We start from the raw sequence: 20,927 nt of genomic DNA, 5'->3' as shown, positions 1-20,927 counted from the left end.
GGTTGGCCATGTCCTCCTCTTCTGCCATCCTCCCTGTATACTTGAGCCTGGCCAGAATGTCTTGAAGAACAGCAAGTCAAAGTGTTTTACATCTAAAATTCACTCAGGAGAAAATCTGGCATCATCAGCCCTGACCCCATCAGTTGTCATAGCTCGTGGTGGTTCTCTTTTTCAAGAGAAGGTTCAATTCCAAAGGATGGAACTGGTGGAGCTGGGGAGTACAGATCCAGAAACGACTGGAATAGAAACACAATCCTCCATCAGACACGCTTTTTAAGTCCATCCTATCCTTTATGCTAAAGTTGAGAAACCAGGACACAAGGAAGTCTCAAGCCACTTACTTAGCACAAGTGGAGAGACCAGCATTCAAGACTTCTGCTTCCCAGTGAACTCAACTACTCTTAGCACCACTCAGCATATATTACCATTGAGTTGAAGAGAAACTAGGCATTATGGCCCTGGAAAGCCTATGAAGCCTGCCAGGTTTCATTGTATGTCCCTCAGCTTCCCATTTCCTCTTCCTGTCTGCCCACATCCTTTCAGATACCTGACACTTTCCTAATTTCTTTACCCCCATCTTGTTTTCAAGGCAGATATATCTTACATGTCACCATTTACACTTGTTGAAGATGAACAACTGTTTATATTATCAATGACGTCCATGAGCAGAATCACACCGACATCTTTTATTTTACATCCAAGTTACAGATATTTCAGTTATGGGCAACCAGGCAAGGATAGATGGGGAGCAGAGAGGGGAAAGACCCCCTAAAACAACACTGAGCTCCCTATAAACTTAACTCTGAAGATTTACATCATTTTGTTCTAGGCAGCTTGGGGAGAGGCGGTGTCTGACAGTCCACACAGCACCGAAGTCCACACCTCATCTGAAATCCCTTTCATTACAATAAGGTTCCTCACTTGGCCGGAAAGAGCTAGAAAAACATTTTCTTGCCTCTTGCTTTGTTCATTCCTTTCATTAAAGAGAGGTTGGTCTCATTGTACAGAGAGATGGATACACTGTGGTACAATCAAATGTAATGGACTTCTCTATTAGTGGCAATGCAGTGAACCTGAACAACCTGGAGGGATCTATAAGAAAGAACATTATCCACATTCAGAGGAAGAACTGTGGGAGCGGAAACACAGAAGAAAAACAACTGCTTGATTACATGGGTCGATCAGGATATAATTGGGGATGTAGACTCTAAGGGATCACTGTAGTGCAAACATCAATAATATGGAAATAGGTCTTGAACAAGGACATATGCAAAACCCAGTGGAATTGCTCATTGGCTAAGGGAGGGTGGTTAGGGAAAGAATATGAATCTTGTAACCATGGAAAAATATTCTTAATTGACTAATTAAATAAAATGTAAAAAAAGAGAGAGGTTGGTCTGGAGGGACTTGCCTACAGATGATTTAAGCAACAATACAATGAGACAAAATTTATGAGACAATTCCGGCAAGTCACACTGGAGAAGTTTGGTCAACATGTCAACAGCATTAATTGAATGAATTCTCGGTGCAGGAGAGTAGAACGAATGGAGGCCAACAGCACAGTCTTCAATGTCTCAGAAAGCATCGTCTACTCTAGCATTCTGCACCAATGCCCTGCTTTAAACTCTTCGGTTATAGCTAAGTCTTGATGACTGTTCTAAAAAAAGAAAAAAAACAGGTGCAGGGAAGACGCCTGGAAGACCACTTGCCCCATGGGCTCTAGGTTAAGTGGGGCATGATGTTTGCTTAATATTTGGGGTGGCACGTCCTACAGTTTATGCAAGCGTTTTGTAATAACTCATTTGCCTGTCAGAGCTTTCCCCATCTGCCTCCTCGCTGCTCTCTTTCCAAGTTTATCTCAAATTAGACTTTTCTCACCCTCTGAGCCTCCACCCTGCTGACCCCCCCAAGCTAGCAGCCCATTTCTCTTGTATCTCCCATGGTCACAGTCCCACAAATGATGGCGTCCATTTCCTCTCCTCAAAGGTCATCACTGAGTTTTTTCACTCTAAGATTACCAGGCAATGGACACAGTGGGAGAGAACTGTGAGCAAGTGAACATGGAAGCAGAGACAAGGGGAGGAGACATCATCTGGACCAGCAGGAACCCGGGTGGCCAGGAAGTGGGTTGGATTAACTTCTTTTACACTCAGTCTCATGAATTAAACAGAGTAACATCTCTTTTGTGAAGCCCTGCTGAGAGGCAGATGAGGGGAGAGATCTACATGGAGCTTTTCTTAGTCCTGCTCCCTCATCTTGCTTCCTTCCTTCCAGCATTCCTCCCAACTTCCCTTGTTTATGGCATGTTTCCTTGTTATCTCCCATTAGAGACAGGGAACTCCTTGAAGGTAGGAAGTGTTTGGGGCTTTTCTTTCTATCCCCATTGCCCAGTTCAGACAGAGTCAATGCTTGGTGGCCTCATCTCCACCAACCACATCACCTGAGCTCTAGAAAGGCTCGGCAATATTGGAAGCACCAGGGGAAGAGTATTAGCATGAGTCATGGAATCAGAGAGCTGTGGGGAATCTCAACAACATCTAATCCAAGCCAGACATGGAGGAGTGTGATGTTCTTTAGAAGTCCTTGGAAATCATGGCTGCTAATTTATCTAATCTGACTTCTCAATTCCCTAAAAATAATTAGTATAATATGTTATACATAGTCCCAAAGGGGGGAATGGGGGTCCTGCTCATTTCGTGCTGCATTCGTTTATACAAATATTTTTCTTGCTCTTCAGCAATGCTTTATTTTCCCCCCAGTTACATGTAAAAACAGTTTTTAGCATCTATTTCCCAACATTCTTGGGTCCACATTCTCACTCCTTCCCCACCCCATCCATGAGGCAGTAAGCAATCTGCTCTTGGTTATACATGTACTATCATACCAAACAGACTTCCATGTTTGCCATGTTGTAGAAGAAGATGACACATTTTAAGAAAAGCTGATACAGCTCTTTCCACGTCTCTTTAAGAGTTCTTTCCTCACTTCCTACGGCAAGCACAAGAGTCCATCACATTCACATCCTACTTGACGGGCATGCCCTTCATCTCCAGTATGTAGGGATCCCTGGAGATTCAGCTCAACATTCAATGAAACAATAACTTCAGAAAAGCAGCAGGATATAAAATGAACCCACAAAAATCATCAGCCTGTTTAATAGGTTGCCAATAAAACTCCGTAGGAAGAGACCGAATGAGAAATTCCTTTCAGAATGACTGGAGAATGTATAAAATATTCAGCAGTCCACTTACTACAACACACATGGGATTTGTGTGACGGTAAGTCCAGAAATAACCAGGAGAGCAACAGAAACAATAGTGTAAAGAGAAATGCCTGAACAATTTCAGAATTTGGATACATGCTATGACTAACAACAACTCAAGAGGACCATCGAGGAGGTCTGCTAGCCAACAGCCCTCAGCAATGATGGACCACAGGGGCTCAGTGATATCTACATTCTCCAACGTGGGCAGATGGGTGAATTTTTTTAAAGTGATCATGCTCATTTGTTAAAGGAGATGGTTTTGGATTTTCTTTCAGGGGAAAGGAGAGGAGAGGCAGAACAGGTAAAATGACCAAAAAGGTAAAGGAAACATGTCAATGAAACATTTAGAGAAAATGCACAAGAAAGCTCAGAAAACAAAATTCCAAGGGCAAAAGAGACAAGCAATAAGGCTTAAGAATCAGCAGGCTGAATGAAGGTATCCTTCTAAATGTCTATCTACAGAATGATTTCTGCAGTTCCTTCTTTAAGCTCCCTCTTTTCAGTTCTTTGCCTATGAAAATGTTTGTGTTTATTCTTATTTGTCAACTTCAGAACCACCAAAATAGGCATTTTTAATTTTAAAAAAATGAAGAGAATGCCAATCCTTTTCTTTTCGTTTTCTCTAACTTCCCTTGGGTTTTCAGAAAAGCTTTTAAGATGGTTTCCCAGTCTATACACCATAGGAAGGAAGGAGACATAAAAGGAAGGGCCTATCTCTTTTCAATTGCCCAGTGCTAAAAACAAAGGTCTCAGTGCTTCCGGATGTGATTTTTTAATTAGGTTCATTCAGTCTGGACCTAGACAACAGTAACAGCTGATCCCTGGGAAGGAACAACTTTTACGTTGTTCCCAGTTCATCCTTAGTATGTGCCCTTCATGGCTTTGGTGAAATACCTGGGTCCATTAGCCATAGACTCTGTGGCTTCCCTGTCATTTCTTTCTTGTGTACTTTATTAGTCATGGTACAATGGAAATACCCAGTCAGCATCTCTGGACAAATTTCTGGGGGGATTTTCTGCTCCCGGAGGATGAGGCTCAGGATAATATTTCTGGGTTATGATCCAACAAGCAAACTACAGGTTTCTGTTTAATTTGGACATAAAGGCATCTTATTAACATTTCAGATCAACAAGTTAGACTGTGCTAGTATAAGTATTGTCACGGCACAAACAGAGGAAATGGGGGATTTACCACAGCCCTTTCCAAGGCTCATTCTGCTTATGGAGGAGCTTTTTATATTTGCTTTCTATTCTGTAGGTCCCTTGCCTTGAAAGATCCAGAGTCAGTCATTCAACAAATACTTAGGAGTGGAACAAAATACCAGCTAATCCCCTTCCGAGCCCTCCCTAATCTGGCTCCAATCTCCTTCGCTGGCCTTATCCCAGACCACACTCTTCTCCATATATTTCCATTTCAGTCAAACTCTTGGTCACCGACTGCATCCTACTCTCTCGTCTCTCCACACCTGGCTTGGTTTCCCTCCTCAGGTCGTCATGGCATCCCTCTGTTAGGACCAGATACTTCTGTACTGTGTGGATGGGTTTTACTCCAACCAGTTAGATTAGAATGTAAGCTCCCTGAAGGCAGTCTCCATGCCTACTCCATTCCAATAGAAGCCCGCATCCTTAGGTCCAAATGGCTTGGTATGCAAAGTGTTCAGAGCGATGCAGGCTGTGGTCCTTCAGGAGCCTGGAGGTGGCTGGTGTCTGCCTCAACTAAAGAGAAACATCAGGTATCAAGGTAGGATCTCAGGACTTCAAGATCTCCACGCAGCATGGCCACCGTGCTGGCTTCCATCCTAAGCCACTTGACAACAAACCATTCATCACCAGGACAAGCGAGCCAAGGAAGCTTAATGCAGAGAACCACATATTGACTTTCATTCTTCTCATCCTTCTGATTAACAGATACAGACCAGAAACCATCCAGAGGCAACTTTCTCCTGCTACTGTTCTTTAATATTTGGTGTTGGCGACCCATCGTTCAAGTAGATTAAATGGCCGATTTCTGTAATCAAATTAAGATCTAGGGAGCTGCATCCTCTGTGGGCTCAAAGACATCATCTTTGGGATGATGCAGATAACAGCCCGGATGCACACTCCTTCCTGTTCTCGGGTGGCTTTGAGTGGGGGCGAGATATTTTTCCCAGACGGATTAGAGATTAAGAGTGCTCAGTGTGGCAGATTCTATTAAAAATGTTGTCCTTACATTTCAGGGGGTCAATTATCGTTACTGTTATTGTTATTATTTTCCTGAAATATTGACTCTAAGGTCAAGAACCCTGGCATAACCTCAATATCCCTTCTAGACTGTGTTAACTTTATTCGACCAACGCAGACATTGCAATAAACATTTATGAGCCATTTGGTGATCTTTCCAAAATGATGAAATAAGTGAAAAGATGTTGTTTTTGTCTCTTCTTAACAGTCATTTGAGTGATTCCATCCCAAAGGCCAGCACACAGTGCTTGCTTCAGCAGCACCTATGCCAAAGACTGGCACACAGTAGGCATTTTCTAAATGCTTGTTGATTGGTTTATTTATCATTGACCCATTTTCAGACCAACATGACCATTTGGGCATTTCTATTACTTCAGGTTTGCAGTTTCAAATTCTCATAGAAAAGCAACCTACACAATGGGGGTGTTTTTTTTTTTCCAAACTCACCTAATTAAGGTTTAAAAAAAGGTGCAATTTAAATATAGATTAAATGGCTGAGCCTTCCATGACAACACGCCCAATCTCTTTCAGCAGCAGCATCTCCAACATACGTGGTGTTTGCACACATAGATAAGGCTTCTTATCTCCACTTTGCAATCTCCCCAGTTTCTTTCCTGGGTAGAACAGAGAGACAGAAGCCATCCCTGGGCAGGGAGTGGTGGAGAGCGTCTAACTTGCCATCCTCTAACTAGACAGGGAAAGTCTCCCCCAAAGAGAGGACAAGCCACCACAGATGGAGGACGCTGAGGATCGGCAGAATGGAAACCAACTGGCTGTGGGTTCCATTCACGACACACTGAAGCCAGAACGCACGGCTCGGCATGGAAGCCGTTCTCCACCAGACTGCACGGTATTTTCAGTAAAGCTGCTGACTCCATAATTAGCATCTGGCAAGAAGGGAGCATGAGGAACTCTGGATGTTGGAAGGAGGGCTCCTGCACATACATATGCATGGAAAAACTGATGCAGGGACAGAGCCCAAGGCAGAAGCACTCCCTGCCAAGGAAGGCACAGCCGCACGGCTGCCAATACCACACAGGTTGAACCAAACAGCAATGTAAACAATTGTTATGATTTTATATTGATATTTCTTGATAGCAACAAACAGAGCAACATTCGAAGCTAATTCATCAAGTGTATTTATTTATTAGGTGCTCTGGGAAGAAACGAGCAGGAGACCAAGAACCACCGGAAAGGAGACGCTCTTAAATCTGTGGGAAGACATGGCTGGAACACTCTGGAAAGGAGGGTAGACCTGGAGAAAGCTGTCAAATCAGAGAGAACCGGCTCAGGCTGGGCCCTCCAGAGAGCAGGATTTCCCATTTTGCTTTCTCATTCTCGGTTCTCTCTCTTTAAAAAAAAAATGTTCTGAGAGCTGATTTCAGAGTGACCCAAGAGAAAAAGGAGGCAGCAGAGGATGGGGCAAAGGGCTGAAGGCCAAAATTAAGATGAAAAGCGAAAAAGCCCAAGTAACATGCCTGCCCACTGATGATGGTTAGACTGCACAGGTAAACAAACCCTGGCTACAGGGATCCTGGTTTGCATTGGTATACGGTTCAACAATGCATATGATCATAGATTTATTTAGCAATGGGAGGGACCTTGAGTACCACTGAGTCCAATTTCCCCATTTTACAGATGAAGAAACTGAGGCTACAAGAAGTCAAATGCCTGTAAACCCAACAGCTAGGACACATTCCAAGCAGGATTGAAACCCAGGCCATCTTAACTCCAAATAAAGGTTGCTAGCCACTGCACCATCCTGCTCATCTCCTAGCTGCAGCCAGCCACACAACTGGAAGAAGGTAGATCGGGAACCAGGAAGCTCAGATCTGAATTGCAGCTCTGCTTCTGACAGGCTTCATGATCCTGGGTACATCACCCATTGCCGAATGCTTGCCCCACCACCCTCCTGGAGGGTGACTCTGTCCTCGATGCAATGCAAGAAGCCATGAGCAGCTCTTCTCTGGACAGAGAATCAACCACATTCCAGGAGGGACCCAGACGGCAGAAGTCCCCCTTTCCTACTACATCCTATTGACTCATGGCTGGCAACTCCAAGGCCCCTTCCTTGCTCTGCTTGGCCACGGGGTACAGAACTACCAGCAATGGGTGCAGGCAAGAGTCCAATTTGGGTTGGATCTCTGGAAGGACTCTCTTACAGCTTGGGCCATCCCAAGCTGGAAAGAGTTCCCTTCGAAGGGACTGAGCTCCCCATCACCAAAAGCTCCTGAAGCAACGGAGAATGACTTTTCTTGTAGATGGTGGAAGGGATTCTTGCCCTTCCTGGTTCCTGGTTGGGCTACATGACCTCCGCATTCCCTTCCAGCTCTGACTTTCTGTACCTTGAACAGAAATGGGGAAGCTGGCAAGCGGGGGAGGAGGTTTGGAGAGGAAGACAGAACCCAGACTGACTTTCCCAGACCTCAACACCCACATACACAAGAAATTCCATTGTTAATTCCTAGCGTAATACATCTTTTCCCACTCTCCACATAAATAAAAAACACTATCTGAGAAGTCCAAACAAAAGCAGCCTTTGATGATTACACGAATGCTAACAATCGCGTTTTAATAAATCACAATGGCTTCTATGTTTATGGGAATTTTTTTACTTAAAAAAGTCAAATAAACAGAGTAAGACTCTGGGATAGAAGTGGCACACCTCAAGCTTGAGAAGGCTGTTGGGAACTAGAAAAAAGCTGGAGGGCAACGCCAGGGAAAACAGTTAGGAAACAAGTGAACACCTGCAGCCATGTGCCTCATCTGCCAGACTCCAAACCCAAGTCCCCACTCACGGGGCCCATCTTCCCTCCAGGGGGAGAGCACCCAGCCTCATCAAGTCCCCTTCCAAGGGGGATCCGACTCATCCCTGCCACCATATTGACTCAACTCCATTCATCCAAGAGACATGCGGTGTGCCTGGCACTGCGCTAAACACTGCAGATGCAGAGGTAAAAAAATAAAGTGAGTGGCTGCCCTCAAGGAACTTCCATTCTAAAGGGGGAAGACCACCCCCAAGAGGAAGCAGAAAAGCGGAGGGGGAGGAGGCCGCCAGGAATGTGTTCTCAGCATCGATGCCAAGCAGAGCTGCTGATGGAAAATGGAGTGAGCTGGCACCTTCCAATCCAGCCCTGTACACTTCTGTAGCACTTCCCAGTTTGGAAGAGCTTGGCAGGAGTTCTCCCATTCGCTCCCCAAATGGCCAAGGAGATAAACACCACAGAGGCTCTGAGGGGGTGGCCTGCCAGGGTGACACGGCTCCCCATGGGCTCCATGGTCCATGGGAATCTCCCGGGAGAGCGAGTAGAATCCAGCCCTTCCCTCATGCGTCAAGAGCAGAGAATCATATGTGATAAGGGCTCCACCTGTCACTTGGGGAAAGGCTCCTCACTGGAGCTTCCCTTCTCCAGGCAGATCGCTGAGCTTTGGCTCCCCATTCCCCAGGACAGGTGCTGAACAAACAACCCCGAGGTGCCCACCTTGGGAAATGCAGGAGGACGGAGCCCTCCTGGGGAGGAAACTCCCTCTGCTGAGGCTAACAGGGACCTTCTCTGAGCTGATCTCAGCAAGCCCCTCAGAGCCCTGAGCGCGTGCCTGGCCAAAGGGCGAAGAGCCAAGCATGGCAGGGGCTGGAACCTGCCGGCCCTGTGAAATGGTGAAAAGGAGCCCTTCCGTCCATTCAGGGACAGAGCGGGTACTGCATTCTGGACTTGCATGTAGTCGCCTATAGAAGTGCGTTCCTATACCCGCATGCATTTGGATGAGCTACGTTCCATCGTACAGTTGAGGAAACTGAGGCAAATAGTGGCAGTGACTTTCTAGGGGCTGCCCAGCTGTTAAGTGCTGAGGCTGGACTTGAACTCAGATCTTCCTGACTTCAGGTCCCAGACCCCAGCCACGGTACACTTAGCTTTATATGAGCCCATCCGGCAGGCACTTAATGCTTATCCAAATTTGTTAATGTGTACAGAGGACTGATTCTGGCTGCCTGTCCTGTACATTTTATTCTCTGCCTGAGGAGAGCTGAGTTATCTTTTGTGACAAAAAAAAAAATGAAGAGGCTGCTACAAGGGACACCATAAAATCACTGAAATTATCCAACTGGATCTGATTGGATAAAATTTGACAAAAAGTGAGTCTGAACACTTAAAATCATTGGTAGGGTTTGACCCAGGCCACACGCAGATGGGCATCTGGTCAATCCACAAGCATTGATTTGGCGCCTGCTGGAAGCCAGCCACTGGGGACACAAAGACTAAAGTGAGACAGCCCATGCCCTCAGGAAGCCCAGGGTCAGTCTGGGGGACAGTGAACACACCCATCATTGCCCAGGAGGCAAAGCTTGGGCGAGTCATCAGGAAGGCCTGAAGGTGGGTCATCTAGCGCTAGCCAGGACACAATACCATCAAACGCTCACACAAGCCAGACACTCTACAGTCTGGGACAACATCAAGGGGGGGGGAAGAGAGGGAGGAAGAGGAGGAGAAGGAGAAAGAGAAGAGAAAAAGAGGAGGGGGAAGAGTTGAGGAGGAGGGGAGAGGATAAGAAAGAGGAGAGGAAAAGAAGGAGGAGAACAGAAGGAGGAGGGAGGAGGGGAGGAGGAAGGAAGGAAGGGAAGAAGGAGGAGGTGGAAGAAGAGGAGGAGGGGAGGGGATGGGAAAGATGAGAGGAGGAGGAGGACAGAAGGAAGAGGAGAGGAGGGAAGGAAGAGGGGAGGAGGGGAGGAGGAGGAGGAAGAGGAGAAGAAGAGGAGAGGAAGAAGGGGTAGGAGGAGAGGAGGAGTCCCCAGGGCTGAACACAGTGCATCAATATGGGCTTGGCTATTGGGATTAAGTGGTTTGCCCAGGATCCAGCAAGTGCCTAAAACTAGATTTGAACCTAATCCCAAGCAAGGCTCTCTATCCACTGAGCCACCTAGCTGCCCTCATAGTTGATGGTTTTAATTATTTTTTTTTAGCTAATAAGTATTTATTCCTTCTCCTTTCCAACTTCCTCCCTGCACTGAAAACAAAAACAAAACAAAATCCTTCTAACAAATATTTAAAGTCAAATCAAGCACATTCTGTCTGGGTCTCATTTCATGTACTTATCCCCTCCCTCACCTCTCAGTCTAGGCTTCAGCACACTGTCTTCTGGGATCAGAGTGGGTCACTGCACTGATCAAAGTTCTAAAGAATTTCACAGTGATTTATTTCTACCATGTTGTTCAACTATGAATTAATCTCTCTCAGATCAGTTAACATCATCCTGAATCAGTTCATACAAGTCTTCTCAGGTTTCTCTGAAGCTGCCTTTGAGTTGTTTCTTGTAGACACAGTATTCCAGTACATTCATAGGGAATCATTTGTTCAGCCATTCTCCAATTGAAGGGCACCTTAAGGGAATGTTGGAGGTGGGATTCTAGAATCACCCCACCTAGAAGCTGGAGTGAGCCTCCAATGCCATCTACTTATAAAATCTTACCAAAGAGAATTCCCTGGGTAAAATTAGAACCAGAACAAACCCTGACTTCCGTCCAAATCATCCATTACACAACATTGCAATTAATTTCCTCAACAAGATTTTTAAAAAGGTTCCCCAACTCCGTCAAATGTAGTGAGTAAGATGAATGGTTAACCCCACTTTAAGACAGTACCAAAATCCTCCTTCCAAAAATCTTTGCAAAGCAGAACATCAGATCATACGTTTTTGTCTCGGTATAGGGGGCATCATATTTTATATTTATTCATCTAGAACAGATCGGTACACAAAGAAAAATCAGTATTCTCAGAATTTCAGGGTAACTGGTAACAGACTCAAAGATGAAACAATTCACATTTTATATATTTTCTATTTGTTTTAACAAACTGTTCCAATTCTCTGTTTATTTCCTAACTCATGAAAATCCATAAAACATAATTACTCAAGACATATTTTTGCAATTTGCTCACTTTACATAAATGGCGTTTCTCTTCCATAATGAATATTTAGCCTGGACCCTCGGTGACTCTCTCACATTTCATCTTCAAGTTACGCAGAGCATTGAGACATGTATAGACTCTTTCCAAAGAAGCAAAGCCAATATGTATTTGCATATCTGTTGTTTTTAATTAATTCATGTGTTTGTTACATTAAAATACCCAGCCAACTCCTTGTCTCCTTCCCCTCTTCCCATTGGAGAAGGTATCATTTGGAAAAGAGCCATGTGGACATATAAAGCTATGACTTATTATTTCTATTCATCAAGTCTTTCTCTGGAGGTGGACATTCACAATTTAGTCTCCAACCAAGATTTCTCTTGCTGTGGATATAACGTTCTCTTGGTTCTGCCCATTTCACTGGTCATAATTTCATGGATATGTTTCCATGTTGTTGTTGGGTTTTTTTTTCACAATTAACCTGCTTGTCATTTCTTAAGGCACCCGTGTGTGTGTGTGTGTGTGTATGTGTGTGTGTGTGTGTGTGTGTGTGTGAGGATGGGCTGGTAAGGAAGGGGAAGGGGGGTGATATTGGACTCAAGCAGCACAATGCAGTGAAAAGGAGGACCCAAAAGACGAGGGAGATTTTCCAAGCAAGTTCCAAGAAAGAGCTCTGTTGCCTTCTGCAGGTGGAATTGGGAGTTCTAGCTTCTAGGAAAAAAATATAGAAGCCTGATGGAAAAGTCACTCAGCTACAAAGATATAAGTCTGATTGATGAGAAGACGCGGAAAGCAAAATGACCAATTAAAGCTGAAACTTGAAAGAAAGCCAGTAAAATGATTCTTTTTCCTGGGTTCAAGTTGTTAAATCTAGGCAAGCGCTAACAGGGCAAAGGAAGAAAACCACAGCCTGACCCTTCCAAGGATGAAGCGTGAAATGACTAATTGGTGGGGAGACTCAAAGGTCACCAATTTTTTCCCCTCTACTCATTTTAGGTGGTCAACAAATCCAGAGACTCCCCAGGGCTCACAGAGGACAGCTGAGGCTCCATCTTGGCCCAGCTCCCTTCCTATTAAGAAAAGGTCCAGCGTTAGTCCTGAATGCATTTTGTGGGCGCACCACTGGCAGTTAGAAAGTCCCCTTTAAATGTTTGAAATTGATGAAATTAAATAAAAAAAGAAATTAAATAAAATAAAAAAGAAAGTCCCCTTTAGAGAGAACATTGCCACAGCTTCTCCTTACCTGACAGCATCTTTCTCCCACTCCTATTTTAGACTCTCCTCTCTAGAAGAGCTAAGTTTACTTTTCATTAGCTTTTCTTGCAAATCGTGTAATTCGAGAACTAATGAAGTTCATTAGAAAGGGAGGGACGACATTTTAAAAACAGAATTAAGAAGGAGGCAGCATGTCCTAGTGATTTGGGGCCAAAGGGCCCAGCTGAAATCCTGGCTCTGCCTGAGGAATCCTGGTCGAGTCATCCGTAAAATGAGAGGGTTGATGAGATGACTTTCAGCTCTGAATCTTTAACCCTAAAGGACTCTCTCTAAACTCTCTCTATTATATGGAGAATTTCTATAACTATATTTCAAAATCTGTCATTTGGGGATCAGTGATCATGCCAAGTATGGATACCCCAAAATTCTAGCCCACGGCTGACCTAGAAGCCTCTCTCCCGCGAGTCCCTACTTGAGAATGTCCAAATCCACCTCCGGAAATAATATGAGCTGATTCCTCACAGCACTGTTTACTCCTCTCTCCCAGAACTGGGTCAGCAGGCCAATCTATCTCCAATCTCATCTATCTCCAACTATGTGGCCCAGATCATTCTACCAAAGATTTCAATTAGGTCAAGGAGGGCCAACTTCCATTTGGGTTCAACATTTTTAGTGAATTTGGACAGAATATCAACCACATGAAAATCCTTTCAAACCCAGTTGGCTTGGGGAGGGATACGGAAAAGGATACCTAGCTGTTGGCCTAGTCTGTGTACCTACCACTTTGTAATTTGTACTAGAGTGAATTATCTTGATGCCTAACTAGATTTCAACTCCGGGAGAGCAAGGAATGTGCCTGATTTCATTCTGATATTCCTGGCACGAAGTATGCATCTCCTCAATGTCTAGTGAAATCAACTTGGTTGGATCACAAGAAAATATTTAGAAATTTAAATGAGGTCAAATTCCTCATCATCTCTCATTGGGCTGAGCTCCCACCTCCTGCAGAGAACTTGCTCAAAAATGGAGGCTGGCTTAAATTGAATTCAGTATAAAAATCAATAGGGGTTATTATAATAAACAGGAAATATTTGTCAAAAATACCCCCCATTCGCATAACCTCTCCCCCCTTCTTCTTTACAGCTGTCCCAGGCTCCTATCTCTGGCCCTGCCCTCAGATATTCAATCTCATAACTTTCCAAACACAGTCTATGATAAAAATTCAGTCCTTTGAAAAATAAAACCATTTGGCTCCAGAGGGAATAACAAGTTAAATTATTCCAGCACTTTGAACTATAGGCAAGGCAAAGTCAATCAGCTCCAGGCAGGAGGAAATCAATGCCTGTCTCCCTACAACAAAGGCAGCCCAGCACAGGTCTAGGCCATTTTTCCTCAATGGAAGACCCCAAATGGCCAATGAGACATTCATTTTGCTCCTCTGCACTCCAGCCAACAAACATCTGGGAAGCACTTTCTTCTGTCAGACATGGGACTAAGCACTGGGAATACAAACATGATGGCTACCTTCAAGGAACTCATAGTCTAATGGTGGGATTATATATGCTTGGGTGGAAAAAAGTTTGAACCAAATGGAAAGTAATTTCAAAGGAGTCACTAACTGCTTCAATAGAAAGAGAGGCTAATTACTGTTATTTCATCAATTATTGTATTTGTTTTACCAAGATAACTGATAGTAGCCTTAAATACTTAATTAGTACTTAAATACTTCAATGATGATTTCACTAGGGTCAGTGTTTCTTTCCTCAATAAAATATTGTTTAGAGAAGAGAGCAATGGCCTTAGAGTCAGAAATGCCTGAGCTCAAATCCTACTTGACTAGTTCTCTGGGTGATCCTCTGGGTGAAGATAGGATTAACTCTCCCCTTGTCTATTTTTAGCTAAAGAAATCAAGAACTTAAAGTGCCCCTACTTGACACTAACTAAGAGAGTTCTCAACTCACTTATTAGAGTAAGCTTGCACTTCCAAACTCACTGCCTATCCCCTTGGGCAGTGCAAGGCAAATTGAAAGACTACGATTGGTTCCCATAAAGTGGGGAAGCGACAGGACTTGACATCAAGAAAATGGCTTTCAAATGTCAGTGCAAGGATTCAGTGAGACTCTCTGGGTCGGTGAGCCAGACTGGAGGAGGAGACTCTTAATCTGGATCAGCTTGTGGTGGTGAGTGGAGTGAATCCTTCCTTTGGTCCTTTGATGAGGAGACCCTCTCTGTGCATTGGCTCTTTGGTGGGACACTCCCTTCAGCATGAATTCTGGGGAGATTCTTGGTGGTCTTAGTATTCGGTGGATTCTTCAGGGTTTCCTGGTTCTACAGATTTCGGCTTGCTAATATTCTGGTGAGATTAGCTTTTGGATTCACATTTGTGGTCTGGAGACATTAGGATTAAACTTAGGGTATTTGTAGCTAGGCAGCACTTTATCTACATTTTTCCGCTTTCACTATTTCTAACTCTTTGTAAATAAAGCTGCTAAAAGTCATTTTGACTTGAGCTGTAATATTTTTAAATCAGTGACCACAATACTTCTTTATAATTCTCATATTTAGCATAAAACCTAAATTTAAATTCTTACATCAGTAAGTAACTCTGGCCTGGGTAACAAGCTTGATTCCATCTCCTTCCCCCTCTGTTGTTGCTTCCTGCAGTGATATAGGAAGACTGTCAAAGAAGTCCAGATATACAGAAGAGGGTGGCATGAGCAAGTGTGTATGGAGCAATAGACAGTGACAAGAGGCACTTAAAAATACAAAAAAAGGGGATAAAATGGATGCCCATCAATTAGAGAATGGCTAAATAAGTTATGGTGCAAAAATGTAATGAAAAATCACTGTGCTGTAAGAAATAATAAACATGATGAAAACAGAAAAGTGTGGAAAGAGCTGCATGAGCTGATGCAGAAAGAAATCAGCACCGGCAGGAATAGAATAGGTAAAATGGCCACAATGCAAATGGAGGAGGGGAAATAGCCATCATAAAGCAATGGAATGAAATGTTGTTGAGTGACAAAGGACTAGCATGGCCCAAAAGAAGAGTGAGAAAAAGACCCCACCCCTACAGAGGTCCACAAGCAAGGATCATTATGTGGGTCTTCAAACTTTTTCAATGCATTGATTGCTTTTGCTACTTTTTTTTCCTTAAAATATATTAAAGAGGGGAGGGGAAGAGATAGAGGAAGAAATTTAGGTGTTGTCATTATAATGGATGATAATATTTTAAAAAATAAAGAAAACTAAAGGATGGGGAGAAGGCTGGACCTATGCTTTTATTAGTATAGACAGTCCATGGTAAAAAAAAAACTATCAACACAATCCTCATCCCCCAGAAAGCTGCCAATGGCATTAAAATGGACTTGCTCCTATGCTCGCTCAGCCAACATATAGTACTGGCAAGCCCTTTAAAATTAAGTCCAAGTAACTCCTTCATTTAGAAGACGGCCACTCTGGCTTTGGTCAATCTGAGAGTCGGCCCCATTTTCATTTTCACTGAGATCCAAACACTTCTATTGGTTCCTGAAGGCTGGAAGCCTTTCATCTGAACCAAACAGACCAGCGATATAGTTTTACCATTCTTCTACCTCAAAATTATTCTTCAAAGAAAATATAATTTTTACTTCTATAAACTAATCTATGAACTCGAAGCTATATTTACTTGAAAAATTCTTACCTAAAGATGTGGTTGATTTTTTTCTTTACAATTATTAAAAAAAGACTACCAAGTCAGAGGTTTTCTCTGTGATAATGGGGAGTTTCCTCAAATAAAAAGGAGACCACCCTCAAAGAAACATCTTAATCCTTTAATTGCAACAAAACGTCCTAAATATGGAGTCAGGAGTTTAACAAAGGGATTAAGAAAAAGGAAAAAAAATGGGTCCAATTAAATTCAAACACTAGCATATATTGAAAAACTCCACACTGCCTTCCCTCAAATGAAAAGATGAATCCAAAGAGAGTGAATCATCAGGCAAACACACAGATTGAATTTACCTTGGAAAGGAGCCTGTGTCCTGTGTATTGCATTGGAGAATCAAAATGCCTGACTATCAAAAACCAACAATGTGTTTATAGAGTGGACCATGGAGTTAGGGAACGGGAATCGTCTACCTTCCATGCCTTCCTCCAGGACAGCCTCGCTCCAGGCTTGTTGTAAGGATCAGATGAGATGATATTGATTTGAGCTGGTATCTCACACAGAATAGGCACATGAGAATTTTTTTCTTCAACCTCAACAGGAAATAAATTTAGATTAAAAACTGGCATAAATCCATGAAGTCATGTTTATGCCCCACGAGGAAGGATGTGACTGACCGCCAGGAAGTCATTGGAGGGTCCCATGCCCTTGCAACTCTTCCTGAAGGATCCTCTTCTGAACATGACTGGTTGCTCCTCACAGTTAGTGAGGAAATCCTCGACTTCCCAAATCTAGCCTGCAAGAAAGCCACACCTCAACCTGGTAGGGACCTGGGGGTTGGGGGTGGTGGGGGTGGGGGTGGTACTGTCTTCAAATGCCTTTGTAGCCCTCTATTACAGCTAAGCCTGAAAACAAAACCCAAACAATGAAAATGAAAACCTTCCATTCTCTAGTCGAAAATAGCAGATCCTTCAACAAACAGTGGGGGAAAATAACAACAATAATAATAATTAAAACGTCCCAGGGGGCAGGTTTCTGCTCTGTGGTTTTCATTCCTTCATGTGAAAGCCATCAATAGGCGTTGGAAAAATCCACCCAACGTCTTTTTTTTTAAATGTGAGATAGAGGTTTGGAACCCAACCGCTGTGCAGTTGTCGGGGGCCACCAGAAAAATGCATGAGATGATTTTCTGGTAGAGAAAGCTGAAAAGTGCTCCAGCCAGCTGTCAGAGGGAGGCAGGGAGGGAGGGAGGGAGGGAAGGAGAGAGGGAGGTAACTCCCCCTCGCCCCATTTCCTCTCTGTGATTCAAGCCCAAACTCTGATACTAAGAATCTTCATGAGCTAAAGTTGCCATGTGGCATCCCAGACAAGACTTGGGATGCAACAAGTACCACATCTCTGTCAAGAGAAATCTCCAGCTTCTCACAAAAGTCACCAGTGCAGCCTCAATGAGCAGGCAAACATGCTGACTTCCCACCAACAGTCATTGGGAATTGGCACTGGGCATTCGGGGAAAGGAAGCCCAAAGCTTGAAGAAGCTCATTTCCTTACAGATCATCAAATGTGAATCATGAGAGACGGTGAGCTAATAAACCTCACTGTTTCCTATACACAAACTGACATGCCAGGAATTAATCATCGCTCCCTGCTCCTCAATGGAGTGGTTCTTTAATTAGTTCAAGGTGAGCATCCTCAACCAGAAATCGAGAAGGGATTCCCAATGGAACTGATCAACACCTCCCAAACCGATAAACACACACACACCCTTTCTGTCTCTCCCTTCCTCCATCCACTCCCTTCCTCTGGATGCCCAGAGTTACCCAAGAATGGAAATGATGAATTATATTTACATATAGCCATTTATATATAAGTAATTCTATTTAACGACATGAAACGCGACTGTCCAGAAACTTACCATCTACTGGAGGAAGAGAGTATAAGGATGCCCAAATATCTTTGGAGCAAGATATGGAGGATCAAAGATCATAGGTCTAAGGCTGGAAGGGCCCTCAGAAGCTATCCAGGCCACCCCTTCATCTTGTCAAAGGGGACACTGAGGCCTAGGGAGATTAAGCAACTTTCCCAAAGGGATACAGGTGGGGTGAGAGGCAGATTTGATCCCAGATTGTCTGAAATGAAGTTAATACTCAATCTACCTCATCATCTTGCTTCAAGGGAGAGTGAGCCAAGTGCAAAGCAGAAACTCAGGCCAAGTTCCGTGAGAAAGAAGAGGAGGGAGAAGTCCTTCTCACTGGCAGAGAAAAAAGCAGTGGTCTGTGGAGGCTCTGAGATTGAGATGGCACCAAAGTGGAACTTTGAAGAATGTGGGTAGGGAGAGAGGGGCAGTGCAGGGATGCCCATTCCAGGGGCAAAACACATGAAAATTCAGGATGAGGACAGGACACAGACATGCCCATCTCTTCCCTGGAGACACCTTCATTTCTGTGCTCCTCACTTTGGCCACGCCACTACTCAACAATTCTTCAGCCACTGGTCAGGGTCTCCATCGAGTCAAGTCCTTTGTTCATTTATATACTTATGTGTGTGCTTCTTTTCCTTCCCAGGTAAGGTCCTGGAGGGTAGAGATTTTTCATTCTTCATTTTTTGTCAACCGATCTCCTGGCAAAAAGTCTGGTGCATGGCCGTGACTTGGGGCATTGACTGAATCCTCCATTTGTCAAGTTAATGCTCCCTATTTATTAATAGAGGAGATTTGTTTTAGATGTGACAAGAACCTGGGACATCTCTAAAAAGAGGTGGTTGAAATCAATGGCTCCCAAGATGCCTTTCAGTTCTAGATTAAAAACCCTTAGACTCTCAGACTTATTGAATTCGAAGTGAATTCGAATATAAATTCTTTGAGGGCAGAGCCTGTCTTCCTTGTACTTGTATCCCAGCACTTATCACTGTAGTGGGCACCTAGTGAGAAGCACTTATGAATGCTTTGCCTCTCTGTATCCCTGAATCCTATAGGACCTCCCTTCTCTTCCCCTGATTCCATGATGTTGTGCTCTCCCAACCATACTTCTAACCTGCACAGCTACCTCTCTCTCCCACACCCTATGCCCTGCCCAGAGAACATCTCTCTACAAATCATCCCTCAGAAATTCCATTTTCTTTCAGGACTTCATCCCTCAACTGGGATCACAGATTTTTGAACTGGAAGAGCCCTAGCCATCATCCACCCTCCTCAATTTATAGATAAGGAAATTAAAAATAAGAGAGGATGAGAGGCTCCCCACAAGGGCATATAGATATGAGGTGGGACATGAGTCCTCGGAATTCAAATCCCAGAATACTACCTGGCCTCCTTCAAAATCATCTCTCCAAGCCTCAGTCCTCTTTCTAGGCTCAAGACCCAATCAAAGACAAAGTAAAACCATCTGTGACCTCAAGAAGCTTACATATTATGGAGAGAAACAACACCTATTAATTACACGCAAAAATCCATGTAAATGTAAAGAAATTTCAAGAGGGAGACACTAGGAACTGGGAACAGTCTCATGAAGAAGATGGCTTCTGAAAAGCCAATTGAAGGAAATTGGGGTAGTTGTGGGTACTAGATACCAGAGTATTTAGACAGAAGACCTATAATGAGAGAACTGTCTGGAGATCAGAAAAGGGTACTAAGAAGAAAAGAGACTCCAGTATGCTACTTGTCTCACTAAAAATGGATAGCATAAACTGAATGTGTTTCATAAAGATTTATCATGAATCAATTTTTAAAAAATTAATCTGAGGTTTTACATTGTCCCCCATATCTTTATACAGCCTCCCTACCTAGAAAAGGGAAGCTAGGTGATGCAGTGATTAGAGTGCTGGACCTGGAGTCAGGAAGACTCATCTTTGTGAGTTCCAATCTGGTCTCAGACATTTACTAGCCATGTGACCTGGGCAAGGCACATAACCCTGTTTGACTTAGTTTCCTCATCTGTAAAATGAGCTGGAGAAGGGAATGGCCAACCACTCTAGGATCTCTGCCAAGAAAACACTAAATGGGGTCACAAAGAGTCAACAACAACTGGTAGACTTTCTTCCGTGGCCAAGGCAGTGTGGATAGCAAAGACTAGATGCCATCTTGTGCCTGTGTGCCATTATGTTCATTTAGAAATACGGTTTCTCCTTTACAAATGAAAAATCCCAATAAGTCGAACATGATATTTAATGTGCATTCCTAGTATATGCGGTAAAAAAATTTGAAAGTCTCCAAACATGGGCTGAAACAAAACTCATCGACATCATGAGCCACTCCAAGGGGAGACGTGAATCAATAGTCAATGGAAGACAGAAGCTGGAAGAGGAAAGGCAGTGACTGGATAGGAGGAAATAATGAAATCGCTCACAGTCTATTTGGAGACAAATGGGTGCATAAATGCCCTCCAATTGATCACTCAGTAAGTCGGGGCCAAAAATTAAAATTCAAAAGGTCCTCATTTCTTTCCAGTTTGGCAAACTTACCTCCACAAACCTTATCTTGTTGGCCTTCATATTTTTTCCCCAAGCGTGCATAAGAAATGACTAATTCACAATAACAAAGGCTAAAACAATCTCCAAAGTGAACAATATTTGGTTCTTCTAATCATTTCCACATCAAAAAGTGTGATTGATCTGAATAAGGTCCTAAGGGTTTGGGTAAACAGACTCAGTTTGGGATGTTTTGTGCGAATGCCACAGGGTCCCCT

General features: G+C 43.6%; 1 protein-coding gene across 7 annotated transcripts in view; it reads right to left on the bottom strand.

Annotated features, from left to right (window-relative positions):
* The window catches only part of CRPPA (CDP-L-ribitol pyrophosphorylase A), a 249,321-nt gene that overhangs the window by 74,810 nt on the left and 153,584 nt on the right, over positions 1 to 20,927 (bottom strand). The window contains exon 10 of one of the 7 annotated variants that reach the window (XM_007505428.3): positions 16,719 to 16,838. The exons of the other annotated variants lie outside the window; for them this stretch is intronic. Coding sequence (XP_007505490.1) covers positions 16,719 to 16,838 — 120 coding nt within the window. The remainder of the gene's footprint in view (positions 1 to 16,718; positions 16,839 to 20,927) is intronic. 7 annotated transcript variants of the gene reach the window in all.

The sequence above is a fragment of the Monodelphis domestica genome, chromosome 5 (assembly GCF_027887165.1).
Source record: "Monodelphis domestica isolate mMonDom1 chromosome 5, mMonDom1.pri, whole genome shotgun sequence".
Taxonomy (NCBI): Eukaryota; Metazoa; Chordata; class Mammalia; order Didelphimorphia; family Didelphidae; genus Monodelphis; species Monodelphis domestica.
The sequence above is the reverse complement of the archived record's forward strand: the minus strand, read 5'-3'. Positions and strand labels throughout refer to the sequence as shown.